A 20,947-nucleotide genomic window follows, 5' to 3' on the forward strand; every position below is an offset into this window, starting at 1 on the left:
CTGAAAATCCTCTGGACAGAGGAGCCTGGTGGGCTAGAATCCATGGGCTTGCAGGAGTCAGACACAACTTAGAGACTAAACCAAACCAACCAACCAACAAATACAAAGGTAATTAAATTCACAATTTTAAACATCCCAAAATAGAAATCTCTAGGCCCAGATGGTCTCATTAAAGAATTCAACCAAACATTTAAGGAATTAATATCAATTCTATACCATCTCTCCCAGAAAATAGAAGATGAGGAAATAATTTTATGATATTATTATTACTATGAAACCAAAATCAGACAAAGACAGTGCAAAGAAAGAAAACTAATACACCAAGTACAATTTGTTCCAGATATGTAAAGCTGGTTCTATATTTGAAAATTAATCAATATAATCCACTGTAATCTCACAGGTTAAGGAAGAAGATCATGTGCTCATTTTATGACACAGAAAGAGCATTTAATCTTTTCTTCCCTTCTAGCTAAAACCTGCCTACTGGTTTACCTTTCATTGGGAATGTATTTCCTTTTCCTCATGTTCATCAGGGTCCTGGTCATGTCTCTTAATCCACATACAGAGATTTGCTCAAATTCAAATCCTGATTGTTAGGCTTCTTACCCAAATTGGTTTCCATTTCTCTGAGTAACCAGCTCAGCATACCAAGAGGTGAGGTGCTTATGCTAAACTCCTAGATAAAACTAGTTAGTAACATCCTAATTCCTCAACAATGGGACACATGCTTGGAAAACCAATGGATTACTCAAATTTAGACTCATAGATACCATATCTGCATTGGAAAAACAACACAGACACGATTTTATACATGTTAATAGAAATTTTAAACTTGGACATTTAGAAGACCAAATTTAAAATTCAACAGAATGGATACTAAGAGGGGAACCTCATGACTAAGAGAAGAAAAACTTTGCACAATTTTACCTTTTGTGCTTTTGCACTGAGCTAAATCTTTTTCATATTATAATTAGGAACTTCCATCAAGGATCAGGAAAATCTGTTTCCAGTTATGAGGTGTATTAATTACCTAATACACAAAAGTCAGGACTCAGCCTCTTGATCAAACAATGACCTCTGCTCCCTTGGACTTTGAAAGTTGTAACCAGAATCTCCTTTTCTCAGCATATTCATCTGTGGCCAGAAGAACACAAGAGAAAATCAGCATGAGTACTATAGGGAAAGTAAGTATAGTATTCTTTCTATGTCATATCATAAATGTGTCAACCTGTGTGCTTGTCTACTTACCAACACCTGGAGAAGGACATGGCAACCCACTCCAGTGTTCTTGCCTGGAGAATCCCAGGGACGGCAGAGCCTGGTGGGCTGCCATCTATGGGGTCGCACAGAGTCGGACATGACTGAAGCGACTTAGCAGCATTACTCAACTACTCTCTATACTCCTAAAGGTGGAAGACAATCTTAATCTTAATATCTCTCCTTCTCCTTCCCCTTTTCTTTTATTCCTTTTATGTGCCTTGCCTTTCTTCAGTTTTTTTTTTTCAGTTTTTTAATAGGCAATATATCAAGCTGTATATCAAACTTTCCAAAGTTAAAGATATATCCCCTCCTTAAAGGATCTCATAGGGAGACATAGTAACTATGAAAGAGAGTTCAAGGGTAGTGAAAAAGAGAGGGGCATTGCCCCTAATCTTGCCTGGCTTCCCAGAGAAAGTGACATATAAGAGAAAACTTACAGATGTAAGAATTCACCAGGTAAAGGAGGAGACAGTTGTGCAGGTAGACGAAACATGAGGAGAAACAGAAGAAAATTATCCAGAATTTTTCTGTTGTTCCTGAGGGCAGGTTGGAAGACTGACAGAAAGATCATGGAAAGCTTTGTAGACCATGTCAACAGATCCTGACAAACAATTGGTGACAATATCATTTTTAGATAGAGAATTAGCATGATAAGTATTATAATTCAGGGCTTCCCTGTGGCTCAGACAGTAAAGAATCTGCCTGCAATTGGGAGACCTGGGTTCAATTCAGGTCTGGGTTAGGAAGGTCCCTGGAGTAAGGCATGGCAACCCACTCCAGTATTCTTGCCTGGAGAATCCCCATGGACAGAGAAGCCTGATCGGCTACAGTCCATGGGGTCACAAAGAGTCAGATAGAACTGAGCGGCTAAGCACAGCAATGCTATAAAAGATGGACTTCAAGGTGATGAACCAAGCCAGGTGAAAGACAATGAGGACTGGACCACACAGTAGCAGCAGAAATGGAGAAGAGGGATCAGAGTACAGAAAGTTTTAGATTGTGGAGGTTGAGGGAAAGAGACAAATCAAGGCTCTTTCGCGGTTTATTTCTTGTATTATTGAATAGATTACATGGCAACTCATTGAAACAGAGAAAGCAGAGGAAAGAACAAATGGTGTGCTGTGTCCACCACTGGTCAAGGGAAGGGGGGTGGTGGAAGAAAGAAATAACAGTGTCTTCATGTTTTATCATGTTGAATTTGAGATGCCTGTAGGACAGTCCAACGGGTCACAAAGAATTGGACATGACTGAGCAACTAAGCACAGTACAATCAAATAGCCAATGAATAGAATCTAAAGCTTAGTCACAAGTCTGTTACAAAGATCATCTATATAAAAGTAATAATTGATTCTATATAAACTAGGTGAAACCACATAGGATAATAATTTATAGTGAGAACGATGATGGGCTGAAATCAGAACCCTTGAAGGACTACCTTACCACCAACAACCTCTTCAATCTCAGTCTGCCAGTGACCACCACCATTTGATGAAATGCCACAACTAGATGGTCTCCATTCCTGCCTGCACCCCAAAACTGATTCTCTCCCATACCTAGGATCACAAATAACTCACACTGCAATGTCATTTCTACCTGAAACTGAACAACTTCGTTCATCATAAGATCAAAAGTGTGACTTCTATCCTCTTGGTTGTGTGGCAGTATGTAAATACAGTTAGAATTGCAAGGCTGATTTGAATACAGAGACTGATGGTACAGGAAGAGTTAAGGTCAAGAGGCTACATTCTGAGTATATTTAAGCAATGATCTCTTCCTTTTTTTTTTTTTTTTAATCTAGGCTTGAGTGTGAAAGAATTGGATTCAACCTTCTAATAATCATTAGTATAGGAATTCTCTAACTCCCAAGCCTAAGGAGTTTCCCTTTCTGCCTCCATATTCTTCTTCCCAGGTTATCAGGTGCAGAGCAGCCATAGTCTGGAAGCCTGGTGGATCATTTTCCATTGAGGAGGTAGAAGTGGCTCCACCAAAGGCAAAAGAAGGTCGCATAAAGGTAAAACACACACACACACACACACACACACACACAATATTTCCACATCAAAACTCAGAGCTGTTCACTGTAGGTTATACATTCTTTTCACAATGTTCAATTCAGAAAGAAAACTATACGCTCTCCTATTTCTTTTTTATTAAACATTTCCATTAGTCTTCAAATCCAAACAGAGAAACAGTTAGGAAGGTATAGCATAGGCTACATACCCAATGGACACTTATTTGTAACTACTACTAATTAAAAGAAGTTTCTACCCACAAACCATACTTTAATCTGTACTTTCAATTTTCTTTATGATATTCTTCATGATATTTAAGTTACCTTGAAATAGTCCTCCCCCTATATCTGCAGGGGATTGGTACCAAGACTCCCCCACTCCATACCAAAATCCTAGGAGGCTCAAGTTCCTTATATAAAATTGTGTGGTATTTGCATATAACTTACACACATTCTCCTGTATATTTTAAGTCACCTCTGCTAAGTCACTTCAGTTGTGTCCGACTCTTTGTGATCCTATGGACTGTAGTCTGCCAGTCTCCTCTGTCCATAGGATTCTCCATGTAAGAATACATGGGTTGGGTTGTTGTGCCCTCCTCCAGGAGATCTTCCTGACCCAGGGGTCAAACCCACTTCTCTTACATCTCCTGCATTGACAGAAGGGTTCTTTACCACTAGTGCCTAGGTTACTTCAAAATACCTAATACAAGATAAATGCAATACAAATTGTTATAAATACAATGTAAATGATATGTAAGTAGTTGCCAGCATGCAGAAAATTCAAGTTTTGTTTGGGCAACTTCCTGAATTTTTTAAAAATAACTTCAATCCCTTATTGGTTGAATCCATGGATGAGAAACCTATGGATAAGAAGGATTGACTGTATGTTTTATGAAATTTTGTTTGATTATAGATAAATCAAGACTCAGTCTTTGGAATTCAGGTTAGAGCTGGAAGAGGCTTACAGATATCTGTTATTTTAAAAATAAGATTGAAATCAATAATGTACAGGACTGTTCTAGCTGTTAAATAAGAACAGAGACTTCAACTGCTTTTCTCAACCTTGCTTATATGTCTGGAATCATTTGGGAGCTTTGGGAAATGCTGAAAACTGAATCCCCCCCTTAGACATTTTGAATTTGTGATTTATCTGGTGTGGAATGTAGTCTGATTGGACTTCCCAAGGGGCACTAGTGGTAAAGAACACTCCTGCCAAGCAGAAGACCTGGATTTGATCCCTGGGTTGGGAAGATTCCCTCGAGGAGGGCATGGCAATCCACTCAGTATTTTTGCCTGGAGAATCCCCTGGACAGAGGAGTTTGGCAGGCTACAGTGCATAGGGTTACAAAGAGTCAGACACAACTGAAGCACCTTAGCATGCACACAGGCTGATCATTAGAGTTTTTTAATCTCCTCTGCTGCTGCTGCTAAGTCACTTCAGTCATGTCTAAATCTCCCCTAGGTTATTCTAATAAGAGGCTACCAGCCCAGAAGGTAGCTCACCTGACTTCTAGTTCAGTTTCTTTTGAATTTTCACTATTTAATGTTAATAATGATGAATAAATATTATTTATTAATGGATCACAGAGAGATCATCATTTTCTAAGTTACCTTGCCTGTGCAATCCATGCCCTCTTTTCAAAAAATCATCTCTGGCTTATATGATCCATGGAGTGCACAGAAGGTCATTTGGCCATCTCTATTCACTCTCCACGCACAGGATTGCAATTCATACAGAGAGATGTGGACACCAACTCAAGGACATCCAGCCATTATCTGATAAGCTACAAATCTGAATCTCTCACTCAAGAATATGAACAAGATATAGAGAGTTTGAGCAAGATAGGAGATGGAGGGAACTAGAGAGGCTGGAGGGGCTCAGGGCTGGCAGTCATTTTTAACCATGTGATCATAGGAATAAGAAAAGCCTGTCTTCAGAGAATTATAGGAAAATGCAGCTATACACACACTGAGTCAAAGTAGACAGATGAAGACAAAAGCTGCTAGAAAGATTTCTAGATCCATTAATTCTAACTGCACTGCTTACAGTCCAGGTTACAAGCAATTTTACGATACCCTTCAAATCATCCCCCTTTTACATGGTCAGATTTCAATAGATTTCAATTCTTGACTTAGCCATGTGTGTGTATGTGTGTGTGTGTGTAGGCACATGCATTTCAACCCCATACCCATTTTAGAGATGAAGAAACTGAGACTCAGAAGGACAATTTTTCCCCTGATCACACAGTTAAACAGGGGTGCAGAGCCAAGATTTCAGCTCTGAACTCTTTAGTAATCACTGCTCTGAGGGCCTCCACTGTAAACTATCTCGCTGATTTACAACAAAAAGTGGAATTACAACTTGTACCAATAACATAACTGTAAAGCCCTCACATGAAATAAATTAAAGCCTCAATTATAATAGGAGGCATTATCCCTCTCCTTCCTGTACTCCAATTCCTTCATTTCTATAACTGGTCTTGCTCCTCCACACTCCCACCCACAAGCTACAGTGAAGCACAGAGTGAGACCTTTGATGTCACATGTGGTTTTGCAACAGTCTCTTCTGAGCATATCCTACCCTCTCCAGTAAGTTTTAAAATCATTTGATTCCAAAATTAGCTAGTGAAAAACATTGCATTGATTGAAACACATTACTGGCCCTTGTCCAGAATTAAAACTAAGAAATTAATGCATCAATATTAATGCAGCATATCAAACTACCAAAACACTTTACAACATTAACAATCCTAGAACATCTCTGAGACAGAGAAAACTATATTACTCTTTGCCTTCCATACAGATGGTGGCCACTGCGCTCTGTGGGACCGAGATGAAAATGTTGAAGGATAAAAATCTTCAGCACCAACACTACCCTATCATTATGGGCCATGAAGGAGCTGGAATAGTCGAGAGTGTGGGAGAAGGAGTGAGCACAGTGAAAGCAGGTATGAACTGGTGCCTGGAATTAGGAAATAGCAGCAACCTGGAACCCACTTCAGGAATAAAAAGCATCCCTTAAATTATGTTAAGTGTAAGTGAAATGAAAGGTAAAATATTGCCCATTTCTTAGAAAAGGAGGGTTAAAAGTATAAATTACAGAAAAATACTAAATGTATTCTTTATACTTATATTTTGATATTAATAAAAATAAAAAATAGAATGTACTGAGATTGAACTTGAAAGAGTGCAAATGTGACAAAAATTTCCTCAAAAAAATCAACTGAGAGAAACGGTTGAACAATTGTTTAAATGAAGTGTATGATAAATTTGATAAATAGTTCAACTATGATAAACAGCGGAACACATTAGTGAACTAAATAGGGAAGCAGTTCAGAACTGGATCAAATTCATGTAGGAATTTAATATAGGATTAAGTTTGCCTTTCAAATTTGAAGGGGAAACATGGATTTCAATATATAATATTGAAACAACTGGATAGTTTTCTGGAGAATAAAAGTAACTTCAGTTGCTATTATATTTTTATAGAAAGAAAGATGCTATATGAATCCAAGAATTAAATGTGAAAAGTGAAACCATAGAAGTATTATGAATTATTGTAACAGAACATTTTGTAATACTTCAGAGAAGGGAAGGAAATTTTAACTAACCCAAAAAATTCAGATGTAAAATAATATATCGATAAATTTGAAAATAAAGTTCTTTAAAATTCTGTGTTAAAAAAAATACCCTTCACCCAAATCAACAATCCAATATGACAGTGGGCAAATTCCTTTAATTTATAAAGAATTCTTTAACACTAACTTATGAAAATTGGCAAAGGAAATATACATCTAGTTTGGAGGGAAATATATACAGAGATATAGATATATACACATATACACACAAATGCTTTTTAAGCATGTGAGAAGATGCCCAATCTCAAACCCTAAATAAATTAAAATGTTAAAGACAACAGAAAAACCGTTTATCTAAAAAATTACCAAAGACTTGAAAGTGTCATATTTAGGGCTGACAACCTTTAAGGTAGTAAGATTAAAGTGCTCAACCTCTGCTGATAGGCTGTCAGCTGGGGCTACAGACAGACCTCAGCTCCTTGAAGCTGCTCACATTCCTTCTCACGGGGCCCCCTTGCCCACTTCTAGCCTCAAAGCAGCAATGGCACATCAAGTCCTTCTCATGCTTTGAATCACTTTTTCTTCCTCTTCTGCTTTCCTCTTGTCTCCTTTCATGGATCTTTGGTCCACCTAAATAACCCAGGATAATCTCCTATTTTAATGTCAATTGCTTAGTAATCTTAATTACATCTGCAAAGCCTCTCTTCTTTCCATGTAACATTCACAGGCATGATAACTTGACATATTTAATTTCTGGGAATTAGGATAAGACATCTTTGGTGAGCCATTTTAGAAATTCTGCCTACCACAGACCATGTGTGATAAAAAATATTGTATTGTTCTTTTTCATGTCAAAGAGGAAGAAATAATAAAAATAGAAAACAACCTAAATGTCTGTCAGTGTACAGGGTGCTGCTTAAATATAAATTATGATATATTTATATAACAGAATACTATGTAAATATTAAATAAATGATTGAATGCTGTATCATTCTAATATAAGAAATCTCCAAGATCAACCTTTAAATAAAAAAGCAAGGCCTATGATAGGGTACATAGTGTACTAATTTTTGTCTTTCTAAAGGGACTATGTCTCTGGAAAATACCTTGAATATGGATAAAAGTAATTGTCTTTAGGGTGGGATAAGGAAGACTAGAGATTGGATGTCAATTTTCACTTGTACTGTTTAAATTTTACCGTATGTATTATTTTTTGAAAAAACTGAAAATAAATGAAATTCTACAAATTATTTTTACAGAAAATATGAAGTATATTGCTCTGGTTTACAAGGATAGACAATGGGGCTGTCAGTAAGTCCATCACAGGCAGATTATTCTAATATTCTTCTTATACTTTGAACATTAGTAGAAAAAACTGCCTACCTCTGGAGAAAGGATTGATGTAAAACACAGAAGATAGCATGGAGACAATCCTCTCTCCCTGATCCAGAAGCTTATTCTGTGAGTTTGTGGTATCCATACAGTTTTAAATCCAATTCCTGACAGCAGAAGTTTTATAGGAAATGTAAGAAAAGACGTGGCTGAGTGGCTACATGACAAAGTCATCTGGTGCCTCAAGAGGAACCTAGAAAGGAGGCAAATCTGAAACCAGCCCCTTGGGAGTCAGACATTGAGCCCAGGGCTAGACACACATGCCAAAGATATCCCCTTTTTTGTAAGTATTCTCCACAATAGCAAACACAATTAACTGTGGAACTAATTCTTAGTTATATTTTCTTGAGCGCCTTGTTGTTCAGTTCCTGAGATACAGGTATCTCTTTACTTTAAAAATAATGCCTTCATAAACAATTTTGCTCCCTTAGGAGATAAAGTTATCGCACTCTTTCTACCACAATGTGGAGAATGCACCTCTTGCCTTAATTCTGCAGACAATTTTTGTATAAAATGCAAGTAAGTTTTTACAAACATCTTTTTGCAAAATTAATTCAATTTCCTTAAAAGGAATCTAAACTTTCTAATTCCAAATAAATGTTTTCTGTTTGCTTTTGTCTATAAAAGACAGGAAGAAACCCACCTGATGTCTGATGGCACCAGTAGATTTACCTGCAAGGGAAAACCAGTATACCACTTTGGGAATACAAGCACCTTCTCTGAATACACAGTAATAAATGAAGTCTCAGTTGCCAAGATCGATGCAGCTGCACCTCTGGAGAAAGTATTCTTAGTTAGCTGTGGTTTTTCTACTGGGTATGGTGGTGCAATCAATACTGCAAGGTAAGAAGCATTTATATCCATTATGAACGTAATTGTTGACTTATGGAATTGGAAGGCCTTATGTATCTGGGCCATGTCTGATCACATAGCCTGAGAGAGACTCGCAAACCTGCCTCAAAACATCCTCAAGTTCTTTATTATTGTCTAGTCACCTGTACTCCCTTGCACATATTTCCCATTCCTTCTTGGTCAGCAGTATGTGGCAAATTAAGTCTAGAGGCCATTCACAAGTGGAGACATCAGGGATTCCTGGGAGTTGAACATACTACAGTTTAAAATGACTATGTATCCTTCCACATTCCAGTTAATTCTTTTTTTCTTTCAACATACATTTATGGGGCCATTCGCTGATCCAGATGCTTTGATTCAACAGCTAAAAGTGCCCATTGAGCTTCTATTCTGTTACTTAACAGATGGTAATAAGTTCCTATAAAAATAAAAGGGAAGTAAAAAGACCAATTGATGGAGAAGATGTCGGCATGTAAAACAGATTAGTCAGGTAATCGCACTCTGGTTGAGTGGGTTACTGCTTTGTTCTATTTTTAATTTTTTTTCTTTTTGACGGTACCAAATTGACTTGCAGGATCTCAGTTTCCCAACAAGGGACTGAATACAAGCCACAGCAGTGAAAGCCTGGAATCCTAACCACTAGGCCACTGGGGAACTCTAGAGTGGGTTACTGTTAAATGACAGTTTCTGGAATATCACCCAAACCTGCCTAGCTTCTTTCTTTAAGTGGTTAATAAATTTCCTTTTTAAAAATTTTTTTCTTTTGTATTTCTTATTTTGTATTGGACTATAGCCGATTAACAATGTTATGATAGTTTCAGGTGAAGAGCAAAGGCACTCAGCCATACTAAGCCTTGTATCCATTCTCCCCCAAACACCTCTCCCATCCAGGCTGAAGCAGCAAGTGAATTTTAGTTCTTTATTTTTTCCAATCTCCATTAGTCCCCATACTATCCAGAGACTTAGTATGGGGTTCAATTTAAATTAGTCTCATTTTAGACCCAATAAAAAATAAGTCTTCACCTTTGTAAGGCACTGACATTATAAGTGAAGCAAAGTTTATGGATATCCAAAAGAAAAGAGAAGGGAAATGTTGCAAGAAGGTGGAAAACTCAAAAATATATGAAATTAAATACTCTGTTAAAGAAGTCTTAAGAGTCAATGAAAGTTCATGAAACTTCTACTTACCCTAATTCCTGAGACTTAAAACTCTTTTTACAGGTTAGTTTTTGCTCCTTTATCAAAAAGTATCCCATATCTAGAAATATGATGAGAAGCTAAAATTCTCTAGTCACATATTTTTTTGAAGATGGCCTTTGTTTATGTCTCATAAAGAAGTACATTCAGATCTTGTCTGTCCAATTAAGTCACAGTGTATGTTCCCTTTGCTCTTTTTTTCTGCCTTTGGGTATGCAGGTGACCCCAGGCTCCACTTGTGCTGTGTTTGGCCTGGGAGGAGTTGGCCTGTCTGTTATCATGGGCTGCAAAGCAGCTGGAGCAACCAGGATCATTGCAGTGGACATCAACAAAGACAAATTTGAGAAGGCAAAGGAAGTGGGTGCCACTGAGTGCATCAACCCACAGGACTATGAGAAACCCATCCAAGAAGTTTTATTTGACCTGACAGGTGATGGTGTGGACTTTAGCTTTGAGGTCATTGGAAATCCAGAAACTGTGGTATGTGATTTTCAATTGTGAAAATTACCGATATTTCTATTAGTCTTTTTTTTTTTTTTGTAAGATGTGTATATTTATTGGCTGTGGTAGGTCTTCGTTGGTGCACATAGGGCTCCCTCTAGTTGTGGTGAGTGAGGGCTACTCTTTATTGTGGTGCACGGGCTTCTCATTTCCATGGATTTTCTCTTGTGAAGCAGAGCGTCTAGGCGCCTGGGCTTCAGTAGTTGCAGTGCACGGGCTCACAAGTTGTGGCACATGGGCTTAGTCATGCCACAGCATGTGGGATCTTCCCTGACCAGGTATTGAATCTGTGTCCCCTGCATTGGAAGGCAGATTCTTATCGATTGAACCACCAGGGAAGCCCCCAGTCTTTATTTTAGATTCTTAACTGAGTTAAAATTCCCTCCACAATCTTCTATTTAATTCTCTTTGTGCCCCTGACATCCCACCTGGTACCTTCTGTCTACTCTTACAAATCTGTTCACTATCCCAAACACTGAACCCCCATACTGACTTTTCTTCTCCCTCCATTCCATTATATCAATACTATTCCTTCAAATAAGCAGACAGCCTACAGTACACAGGGGGTAAAAAAGCTTTGTAAGGAATTCTTACTGAATTATTTCATAATAAGGAGCAGCTTAGTAACTATAACTTCCAAGCCAGAAGATTTAAGTGTGACAAGAATAATTAATGACCCTGCAAAGCTCTACACTTTCAGCAAAGTCTATCATGTTGGATCTGGGATAATCATCCAAGGAACATTATTTACCAACCTTGATTAAAAGAGTTCAAGAATGAAGGGGAAAAAAATGTCATTTTTCTGTAAGACTATAAGAATATGGTTTATGTAAGAATATAAATGGATAGGACATTATTTCACAATTTGAGCCTCTCTTTCTTTGGGACTGTAGAAATAACATACTAGTGGGTTGCATGTCTCCATCTTCTAATCAGCTCCATGAAAACCCGAGATCTGCCTCCTCCAACTGAGACCCTTTCCTCAGCTTACAAAATGTTTCCATTCCTCACTACACATAAATCCCCTCGTCGGTAAAAATGATATAACAAAATCTTTGTCACAGGCTTTCCTGCAGATAGTCTTGCTCCAAAAAATAGTGTTTGAAAATAAATAATGGGAACATGCTTATTTATAACTTTGCTAATATATGATGCTATACAAATAGCCAACTCTATTTTTCGGTATCTAAAAGAATATGCTGTCACTTCAGTCATGTCTGACTCTTTGCAATCCCACAGACTATAGCCCACCGGGCTCCTCTGTGCATGGTATTCTCCAGGCAAAAATACTGGGGTGGGGTGCCATTCCCTTCTCCAGGGGATCTTCCCAACCCAGAGATTGAACTCACATCTCTAACATCTCCTGCACTGGCAGAAGGGTTCTTTATCTAGGGCTACCTGGGAAGCCCTATGAATATGTCAGCTCTAACTAACCACCCGTGTCAGTATAAAAATTATTACTGTCATTATTATTATTACTACTACCATAGGTGCCTTTATTTTCATTTTTTGATTTGCATCTATTGTACCAGATACTATACTCTGTAGCACACAATGTCTTATTTATGTTTCAGCGCATTCTTAAAAAATAAATGTTATTTCACATGAGGACAAGGAGCATCAGAAAAGCATGTAACAGACCAATGAGAACAGTCAAGCTGAGATTCAGACTTAGGTCCACCTCTCAAGTACACCTCTTAACCCCCCCATTGTTTTACATTGCTTTACAGGCAGCTGCACTGGCCTCCTGCCGTGAGAGCCATGGGGTCTGCGTGATTATTGGGTTAATCGTTGGTGTCCAACTCAACATCAGTGGCCACTTGTTCTTCTCAGGACGTTCTTTAAAGGGATCTGTTTATGGAGGTATGAATGATTCAGGGAAGAATGGAAATGTGTGGGATTATAGAGGAGGGAAGTAAAGAAATGTGTAATGAATGCTTGAATGAGAGCTTTAGATTATAGTTGTTTCAACACACAAGTATCTAAGATAAGAGGATGAATATTGATGTATGCAGTTGCTTCTTAGTAATTTTTTTCTCATGCAAAGGAAGAGATTTTTTTAATTGATTAGTGTCCAAAGTTTAATGCAGATTCTAAATCAAAAAGGAAAGGCAATATTGTGATCAATAACTATTCAATTCAGTTATATGATGGCCAACTGGAATTCTTTGGAGAATATACTGAATTATTAGTAAATCGTTCAACTAATGTTAAATCTTACCCAAAACAATCGAGTTGGCATTGTACAACTCAAAGACATTAAACATAATGAACTCATGATTGAAAAGAGAAATGACCGATAAAACCGAAAGAGAATATTTTTTCCAGAGGAAAAAAAAATTTTCATACGACCCCTTTGGTTTTCCATTTTTTAAACCTGTCTTACAATTTATATATTTTAAAGACTTTAGAAGTGTTTTCTTACTGAGGAAGTAGAAAACAAACTAAAATAAATCTGTGTGGGATTCTAGGCTCATAAGCAAGCAACCTGATACTAAGAGAAATATACTTATCCAGAGATTTGGGGGAAATTTGAATTCTTGGGCAAAAGACATGAGAACCAGGAACTACCTGAATTTGGGGGACTGGTGGTTCATTTGTGTTCTCCCAACTGCTTACGGCAGTGTCCTTTAGAGACCAGGAATCTTACCGAATTCATGGGCATAGAGTAGAGAAATGGCATGGCCAGCCAAAACAAGCAATAAATCAGTTTAATTACCAGTTCCCCCATTTGGGATAATTAAACGTATCCATTGCTATTTCCCTCTAGAGACAATATATCCCTCAGAGACAATAATTGTTGATTCCAAATACACATACTCAGTTAACTCTTGTTAAATAGGCTCACTAATATTTCAAATAAAACTCACGAGGAAACTACTTTGCTTGACACCTATATATTCATATAATGGTCATGAATGTAAGTTAATTCCTTCTACAGATAGTATAATCCACTGGTTTCAAAGGTTTTCAGTTAAAGGGTAGCCTCTAATGACAGGACTGCTAAACCTCCTATAATGTACACAGTGAAAAATATTTCCCCCTAAAATTAGTGGCCTTGTTCAGAAACACTATCTAGCCTAGTTCTATGTTCCTGGACCCATCTTTTTTGTTGTTGTTATTGTTGTTTTTGGTTAAAAGAAGAAACAAAAAACAAGTGAAAGTGTTCTTTACATAGATATAAAAATGCTTTCTCAGATTACCAATCAACAGGTAGGAAAGACATCAAAAGTTGTTATCACAAGAAAAAAACGGTAACTATGTGTGGTGATGGATGTTAACTAAACTTAGTTTAATAGTAATCATTTCATAATATATACATATATCAAATCATTATATTATACATATAAAACAAATATGTTACATATTAATTACACTGCAACTTTTTAAATGATAAAAACAAATAGAAAAACACACCATACTTCATGTCATAACACAGAGCATCATTTAGAATTCTTGATTACACATAATTAAAAGCAATTTAAACAGAAAAAAAAATGTACTGGAAGTGCCTTAGATTGTGTTGAGAATAGATTTGGAAAGGCTGGAGAAACTGGCTGGGGCTGGAACCAAGAAGAGCAAGTAACTGCCAAGACCCTGTCACAGAACCAGCTGCTTAGAACACTGTTGCCTCCTTGCAAAATCACACACTCACCCTTTGCAGAAATGAGCAGACCACCAAATTCTTTGTGATGACTCACTGGGCATGTCGCTCAGCACAGAGCTAAACATGAAGACAATGTTTCTTGAGAATCACAAGAACAGAGAAAATACAATGCTAAGCTTTATATTATCTTAACTGACCCCATCTTTTCCTGTGCAATTTTACTTTCTAAAGGCACATTTTATTCTTTTTTTTTTAATTTTTATTTTTACTTTATTTTACTTTACAATACTGTATTGGTTTTGCCATACATTGACATGAATCCACCACGGTTGTACATGTGTTCCCAAACATGAACCCCCCTCCCACATCCCTCCCCACAACATCCCTCTGGGTCATCCCTGTGCACCAGCACCAAGCATGCTGTATCCTGCGTCAGACGTAGACAGGTGATTCGATTCTTACATGATAGTATACATGTTTAAATGCGATTCTCCCAAATCATCCCACCCTCTCCCTCTCCCTCTGAGTCCAAAAGTCTGCTATACACATCTGTGTCTTTTTTGCTGTCTTGCATACAGGGTCATCATTGCCATCTTTCTAAATTCTATATATATGTGTTAGTATACTGTATTGATGTTTTTCTTTCTGGCTTACTTCACTCTGTATAATCGGCTCCAGGTTCATCCATCTCAACAGAACTGATTCAAATGTATTCTTTTTAACGGCTGCGTAATACTCCATTGTGTATATGTACCACAGCTTTCTTATTCATTCATCTGCTGATGGACATCTAGGTTGTTTCCATGTCCTGGCTATTATAAACAGTGCTGCGATGAACACTGGGGTACATGTGTCTCTTTCAATTCTGGTTTCCTTGGTGTGTATGCCCAGAAGTGGGATTGCTGGGTCATATGGCAGTTCTATTTCCGGTATTTTAAGGAATCTCCACACTGTTCTCCATAGTGGCTGTACTAGCTTGCATTCCCACCAACAGTGTAGGAGGGTTCCCTTTTCTCCACACCCTCTCCAGCATTTATTGCTTGCAGATTTTTGGATCACAGACATTCTGACTGGTGTGAAGTGATACCTCATTGTGGTTTTGATTTGCATTTCTCTAATAATAAGTGATGTTGAGCATCTTTTCATGTGTTTGTTAGCCATCCTTATGTCTTCTTTGGAGAAATGTCTATTTAGTTCTTTGGCCCATTTTTTGATTGGGTCGTTTATTTTTCTGGAATTGAGCTGCATAAGTTGCTTGTATATTTTTGAGATTAGTTGTTTGTCAGTTGCTTCATTTGCTATTATTTTCTCCCATTCCGAAGGCTGTCTTTTCACCTTGCTTATATTTTCCTTTGTTGTGCAGAAGCTTTTAATTTTAATTAGATCCCATTTGTTTATTTTTGCTTTTATTTCCAGAATTCTGGGAGGTGGATCATAGAGGATCCTGCTGTGATTTATGTCAGAGAGTGTTTTGCCTATGTTCTCCTCTAGGAGTTTTATAGTTTCTGGTCTTACATTTAGATCTTTAATCCATTTTGAGTTTATTTTCATGTGCGGTGTTAGAAAGTGATCTAGTTTCATTCTTTTAAAAGTGGTTGACCAGTTTTCCCAACACCACTTGTTAAAGAGATTGTCTTTACTCCATTGTATATTCTTGCCTCCTTTGTCAAAGATAAGGTGTCCATAGGCGTGTGGATTTATCTCTGGGCTTTCTATTTTGTTCCATTGATCTATATGTCTGTCTTTGTGCCAGTACCATACTGTCTTGATGACTGTGGCTTTGTAGTAGAGCCTGAAGTCAGGCAAGTTGATTCCTCCAGTTCCATTCTTCTTTCTCAAGATTGCTTTGGCAATTCGAGGTTTTTTGTATTTCCATACAAATCTTGAAATGATTTCTTCTAGTTCTGTGAAAAATATGGCTGGTAGCTTGATAGGGATTGCATTGAATTTGTAAATTGCTTTGGGTAGTATACTCATTTTCACTATATTGATTCTTCCAATCCACGAACATGGTATATTTCTCCATCTATTAGGGTCCTCTTTGATTTCTTTCATCAGTGTTTTATAGTTTTCTATATATAGGTCTTTAGTTTCTTTAGGTAGATATATTCCTAAGTATTTTATTCTTTTCATTGCAATGGTGAATGGAATTGTTTCCTTAATTTCTTTTTCTACTTTCTCATTATCAGTGTATAGGAATGCAAGGGATTTCTGTGTGTTGATTTTATATCCTGCAACTTCACTATATTCAATGATTAGCTCTAGTAATTTTCTGATGAAGTCTTTAGGGTTTTCTATGTAGAGGATCATGTCATCTGCAAACAATGAGAGTTTTACTTCTTCTTTTCCAATTTGGATTCCTTTTATTTCTTTTTCTGCTCTGATTGGTGTGGCCAAAACTTCCAGAACGATGTTGAATAGTGGCAGTGAAAGTGGGCACCCTTGTCTTGTTCCTGACTTTAGGGGAAATGCTTTCAATTTTTCACCATTGAGGATAATGTTTGCTGTGGGTTTGTCATATATAGCTTTTATTATGTTGAGGTATGTGCCTTCTATTCCTGCTTTCTCAAGAGTTTTTATCATAAATGGATATTGAATTTCGTCAAAGGCCTTCTCTGCATCTATTGAGATAATCATATGGCTTTTATTTTTCGATTTGTTAATGTGGTGAATTACATTGATTGATTTGCGGATATTGAAGAACCTTTGCATCCCTGGGATAAAGCCCACTTGGTCATGGTGTATGATCTTTTTAATGTGTTATTGGATTCTGATTGCTAGAATTTTGTTGAGGAGTTTTACATCTACGTTCATCAGTGATATTGGCCTGTAGTTTTCCTTTTTTGTAGTATCTTTGTCAGGTTTTGGTATTAGGGTGATGGTGGCCTCATAGAATGAGTTTGGAAGTTTACCTTCCTCTGCAATTTTCTGGAAGAGTTTGAGTAGGATAGGTGTTAGCTCTTCTCTAAATTTTTGGTAGAATTCAGCTGTAAAGCTGTCTGGACCTGGGCTTTTGTTTGCTGGAAGATTTCTGATTACAGTATCAATTTCCGTGCTTGTGATGGGTCTGTTAAGATTTTCTATTTCTTCCTGGTTCAGTTTTGGAATATTGTACTTTTCTAAGAATTTGTCCATTTCTTCCACGTTGTCCATTTTATTGGCATATAATTGCTCATAGTAGTCTCTTATGATCCTTTGTATTTCTGTGTTGTCTGTTGTGATCTCTCCATTTTCATTTCTAATTTTATTGATTTGATTTTTCTCTCTTTGCTTCTTGATGAGTCTGGCTAATGGTTTGTCAATTTTATTTATCCTTTCAAAGAACCAGCTTTTGGCTTTGTTGATTTTTGCTATGGTCTCTTTTGTTTCTTTTGCATTTATTTCTGCCCTAATTTGTAAGATTTCTTTTCTTGTACTAACTCTGGGGTTCTCCAATTCTTCCTTTTCTAGTTGCTTTCGGTATAGAGTTAGTTTATTTATTTGACTTTTTTCTTGTTTCTTGAGGTATGCCTGTATTGCTATGAACTTTCCTCTTAGCTTTTATAGTGTCCCACAGGTTTTGGGTTGTTGTGTTTTCATTTTCATTAGTTTCTATGCATATTTTGATTTCTTTTTTGATTTCTTCTGTGATTTGTTGGTTATTCAGAAGTGTGTTGTTCAACCTCCATATGTTGGAATTTTTAATAGTTTTTCTCCTGTAATTGAGATCTAATCTTAATGCATTATGATCAGAAAAGATGGTTGGAATGATTTCGATTGTTTTTAATTTATCAAGGTTACATTTATGGCCCAGGATGTGATCTATCCTGGAGAAGGTTCCATGAGCACTTGAGAAAAAGGTGAAATTCATTGTTTTGGGGTGAAATGTCCTATAGATATCAATTAGGTCTAACTGATCTAATGTATCATTTAAGTTTGCGTTTCTTTGTGAATTTTCTGTTTAGTTGATCTGTCCATAGGTGTGAGTGGGATATTAAAGTCTCCCGCTATTATTGTGTTATTGTTAATTTCCCCTTTCATACTTGTTAGCATTTGTCTTACATATTGCGGTGCTCCCATATTGGGTGCATATATCTTTATAATTGTTATATCTTCTTCTTGGATTGATCCTTTGATCATTATGTAGTGGCCTTCTTTATCTCTTTTCACAGGCTTTGTTTTAAAGTCTATTTTATTGGATATGAGTATTGCCACTCCTGCTTTCTTTTGGTCTCTATTTGCGTGGAATATCTTTTTCCAGCCCTTCACTTTCAGTCTGTATGCGTCCCTTGTTTTGAGTTGGGTCTCTTGTAAGCAGCATATAGAGGGGTCTTGTTTTTGTATCCGTTCGACAAATCTTTGCCTTTTGGTTGGGGCATTCAACCCATTTACGTTTAAGGTAATTATTGATAAGTATGATCCCGTTACCATTACCTCACTTTATAAACATTCATTTTTCAAAAGTGTCACTGAGCACTGCCATGGTGAAAGTTCTTCTCTTCCCTTAAAATATTTGGCTCTTTCATGAAGCTGCAGATCAACACACACACACACACACACACACACACACACACACACACATCTCTAAGAAGAGGTCCATGTTCTAGTTGCTGTAAACAAATACTCCTCTGCAGGCCCAGAGGTCTCCTCCAGGATAATAGCCTTCCACACAAAGTATATGGCCGGGGCAGGCATTCATTCTCCTGATGGTCCAGACAAGTTAGAAGGAAATCCTTGTATTTCCTCAAAGCCAACACCTCCAGCAACAAATTGTAGGGCCTTTCTTGTATCCTGGCTCTCTTGTATTAAATCTATTGTTAATCTGTGTATTTCCAGGCTGGAAAGGCAGAGATGGTGCCTCTAAACTGGTTTCTGATTATATGGCAAAGAAGATTAACCTAGATGCACTAATTACCCATACTCTGAATCTTGACAAAATCAGTGAAGCAGTTGAATTAATGAAAACTGGAAAATGGCAAGTGACTTACACAATTTTTATGTCTAAGTATTTGGGGCCAAGAGAAATGGTGTGTGGAGGTGGGGGAGGCAATGGAAGGGAAGTCATGGCTGGAGAAGCCACATACAGTCAACTGAAGGAAGTTTCAGGAATTTGCAAAAAATCTTCTTCCCTTATGCATTGTGTTTTATTACCACTTTATAATACATAATTCTTAAAATACTTCAATGATCACCTACCCTTACCACTAGAATTTTATTTTCAATTTGGTATTGCTTTAAATGTACATTAACTTACTGAAGTTAGCTTATAAAATTCTAGCCCAAATTTAAGTTCATAATTTGTAAGAATACAATCATTATTTTTGTCATTCTATTTCAAACGAGAAATTATCTCTAGAATTCTAAATTCTAGCACCTATCTTTGGCCCACAAACCAAACACTAGCCATAAACTGGGCATTAGCATTCCCCAAGGGGTATAAGCCTACTTACATATTCCTTACTCTCGGGGTTTCACATCATTTTGAAAAATCTCATAACCGATTTAATCTGCCTATTTTCACCTAAACTTTAGGAAAGGGAATCCAATTTATTCGTTGGTATACAAAGGGAAAATTTGAAATTCAAATCACAAATGTTGCTTTAGAAACATTTCAACTTTTTTTTTCCTTTGCTTTCTTTTTAGCATCCGCTGTGCCCTGTTACTTTAAGTATGATGCTCACCAACTAAATACCATTTGCATAATTTCATGGTTTAGAAGAATTATCCACACAACGCTGTTTCTGTCTGCTTGCCTCTGAGTCGTTTAGCAATGGGCTCATACCCAGCTTCTACTGTCACCACTTCATCACCATTGTTCTCACGTGACCAAGCGTCACCCAGGAACATCCTCCCTTTCAGAGCTAGGTGAAGGTTGATTTGAATCACCCAATCCTAGACCCTTCAAATAAACAAAAATCACCCAGGATACTCCCATTTCAGTTTTCTCTATGTCTCAGTCCATGTTTCCTTGCACACTGTGTTTCTTCCACATCAAGTTCTGCCTCATTTCACACCAAAGAAACAAAACTCACCATTCATGAGCTTACATTCAATAAACCACAAGTTCCAGGAAATCTGTACCTCCCAAGAAGCCCTCAGGCAATGACTGACAAAAATTGCTAGAAAATACACAGTCCACAGAGTATCCCTATAAGGTTAAACTCCAATTGTCCACTTTGATAGTCAGCTTTAAAAACACACTCTTACACCCATATGCATAGCAGCATTATTCATAATAGCCAAAAAGTGGAAGCAACCCAAGTGTCCATCAACAGATGATGGATAAAAAAAAATCGTTCATGTACACATAGTGGAATTATATTCATCCCTAAAAGGAAGGAAACTCTAACACATGGGTGATAACATGGATGAAACTTAAAGACATCATGCTAAGTGGAAAAAATCAGTTATGCAAGTATAATTGTGAGCTGGACCCCACTGTAAGATGGACCCCAATGATCCCCATCTTCTGGTATTCACGCCCTTGTGTAATCCCCTCTCCTTAAATGTGGGTTGGACTTAATGACTCAATTTTCACAGTAGAAAGGATGAGAGATCATTTCTGCAGTT

The 20,947-nt window shown here is 37.3% G+C and overlaps 1 protein-coding gene across 1 annotated transcript; it reads left to right on the forward strand.

Annotated features, from left to right (window-relative positions):
* Positions 1-1,071: 1,071 nt before the first annotated feature.
* On the forward strand, positions 1,072-20,311 carry LOC138442390 (alcohol dehydrogenase 6-like). The gene is made up of 9 exons (XM_069593645.1): positions 1,072-1,184; positions 3,170-3,271; positions 6,075-6,219; positions 8,673-8,760; positions 8,869-9,081; positions 10,506-10,770; positions 12,522-12,654; positions 19,214-19,352; positions 20,021-20,311. Exons 1-9 carry the CDS (start codon positions 1,167-1,169, stop codon positions 20,043-20,045), a joined length of 1,128 nt encoding a protein of 375 aa, XP_069449746.1. The 5' UTR covers positions 1,072-1,166; the 3' UTR covers positions 20,046-20,311.
* Positions 20,312-20,947: the final 636 nt, after the last annotated feature.

This window comes from Ovis canadensis, chromosome 6, assembly GCF_042477335.2.
Source record: "Ovis canadensis isolate MfBH-ARS-UI-01 breed Bighorn chromosome 6, ARS-UI_OviCan_v2, whole genome shotgun sequence".
NCBI lineage: Eukaryota > Metazoa > Chordata > Mammalia > Artiodactyla > Bovidae > Ovis > Ovis canadensis.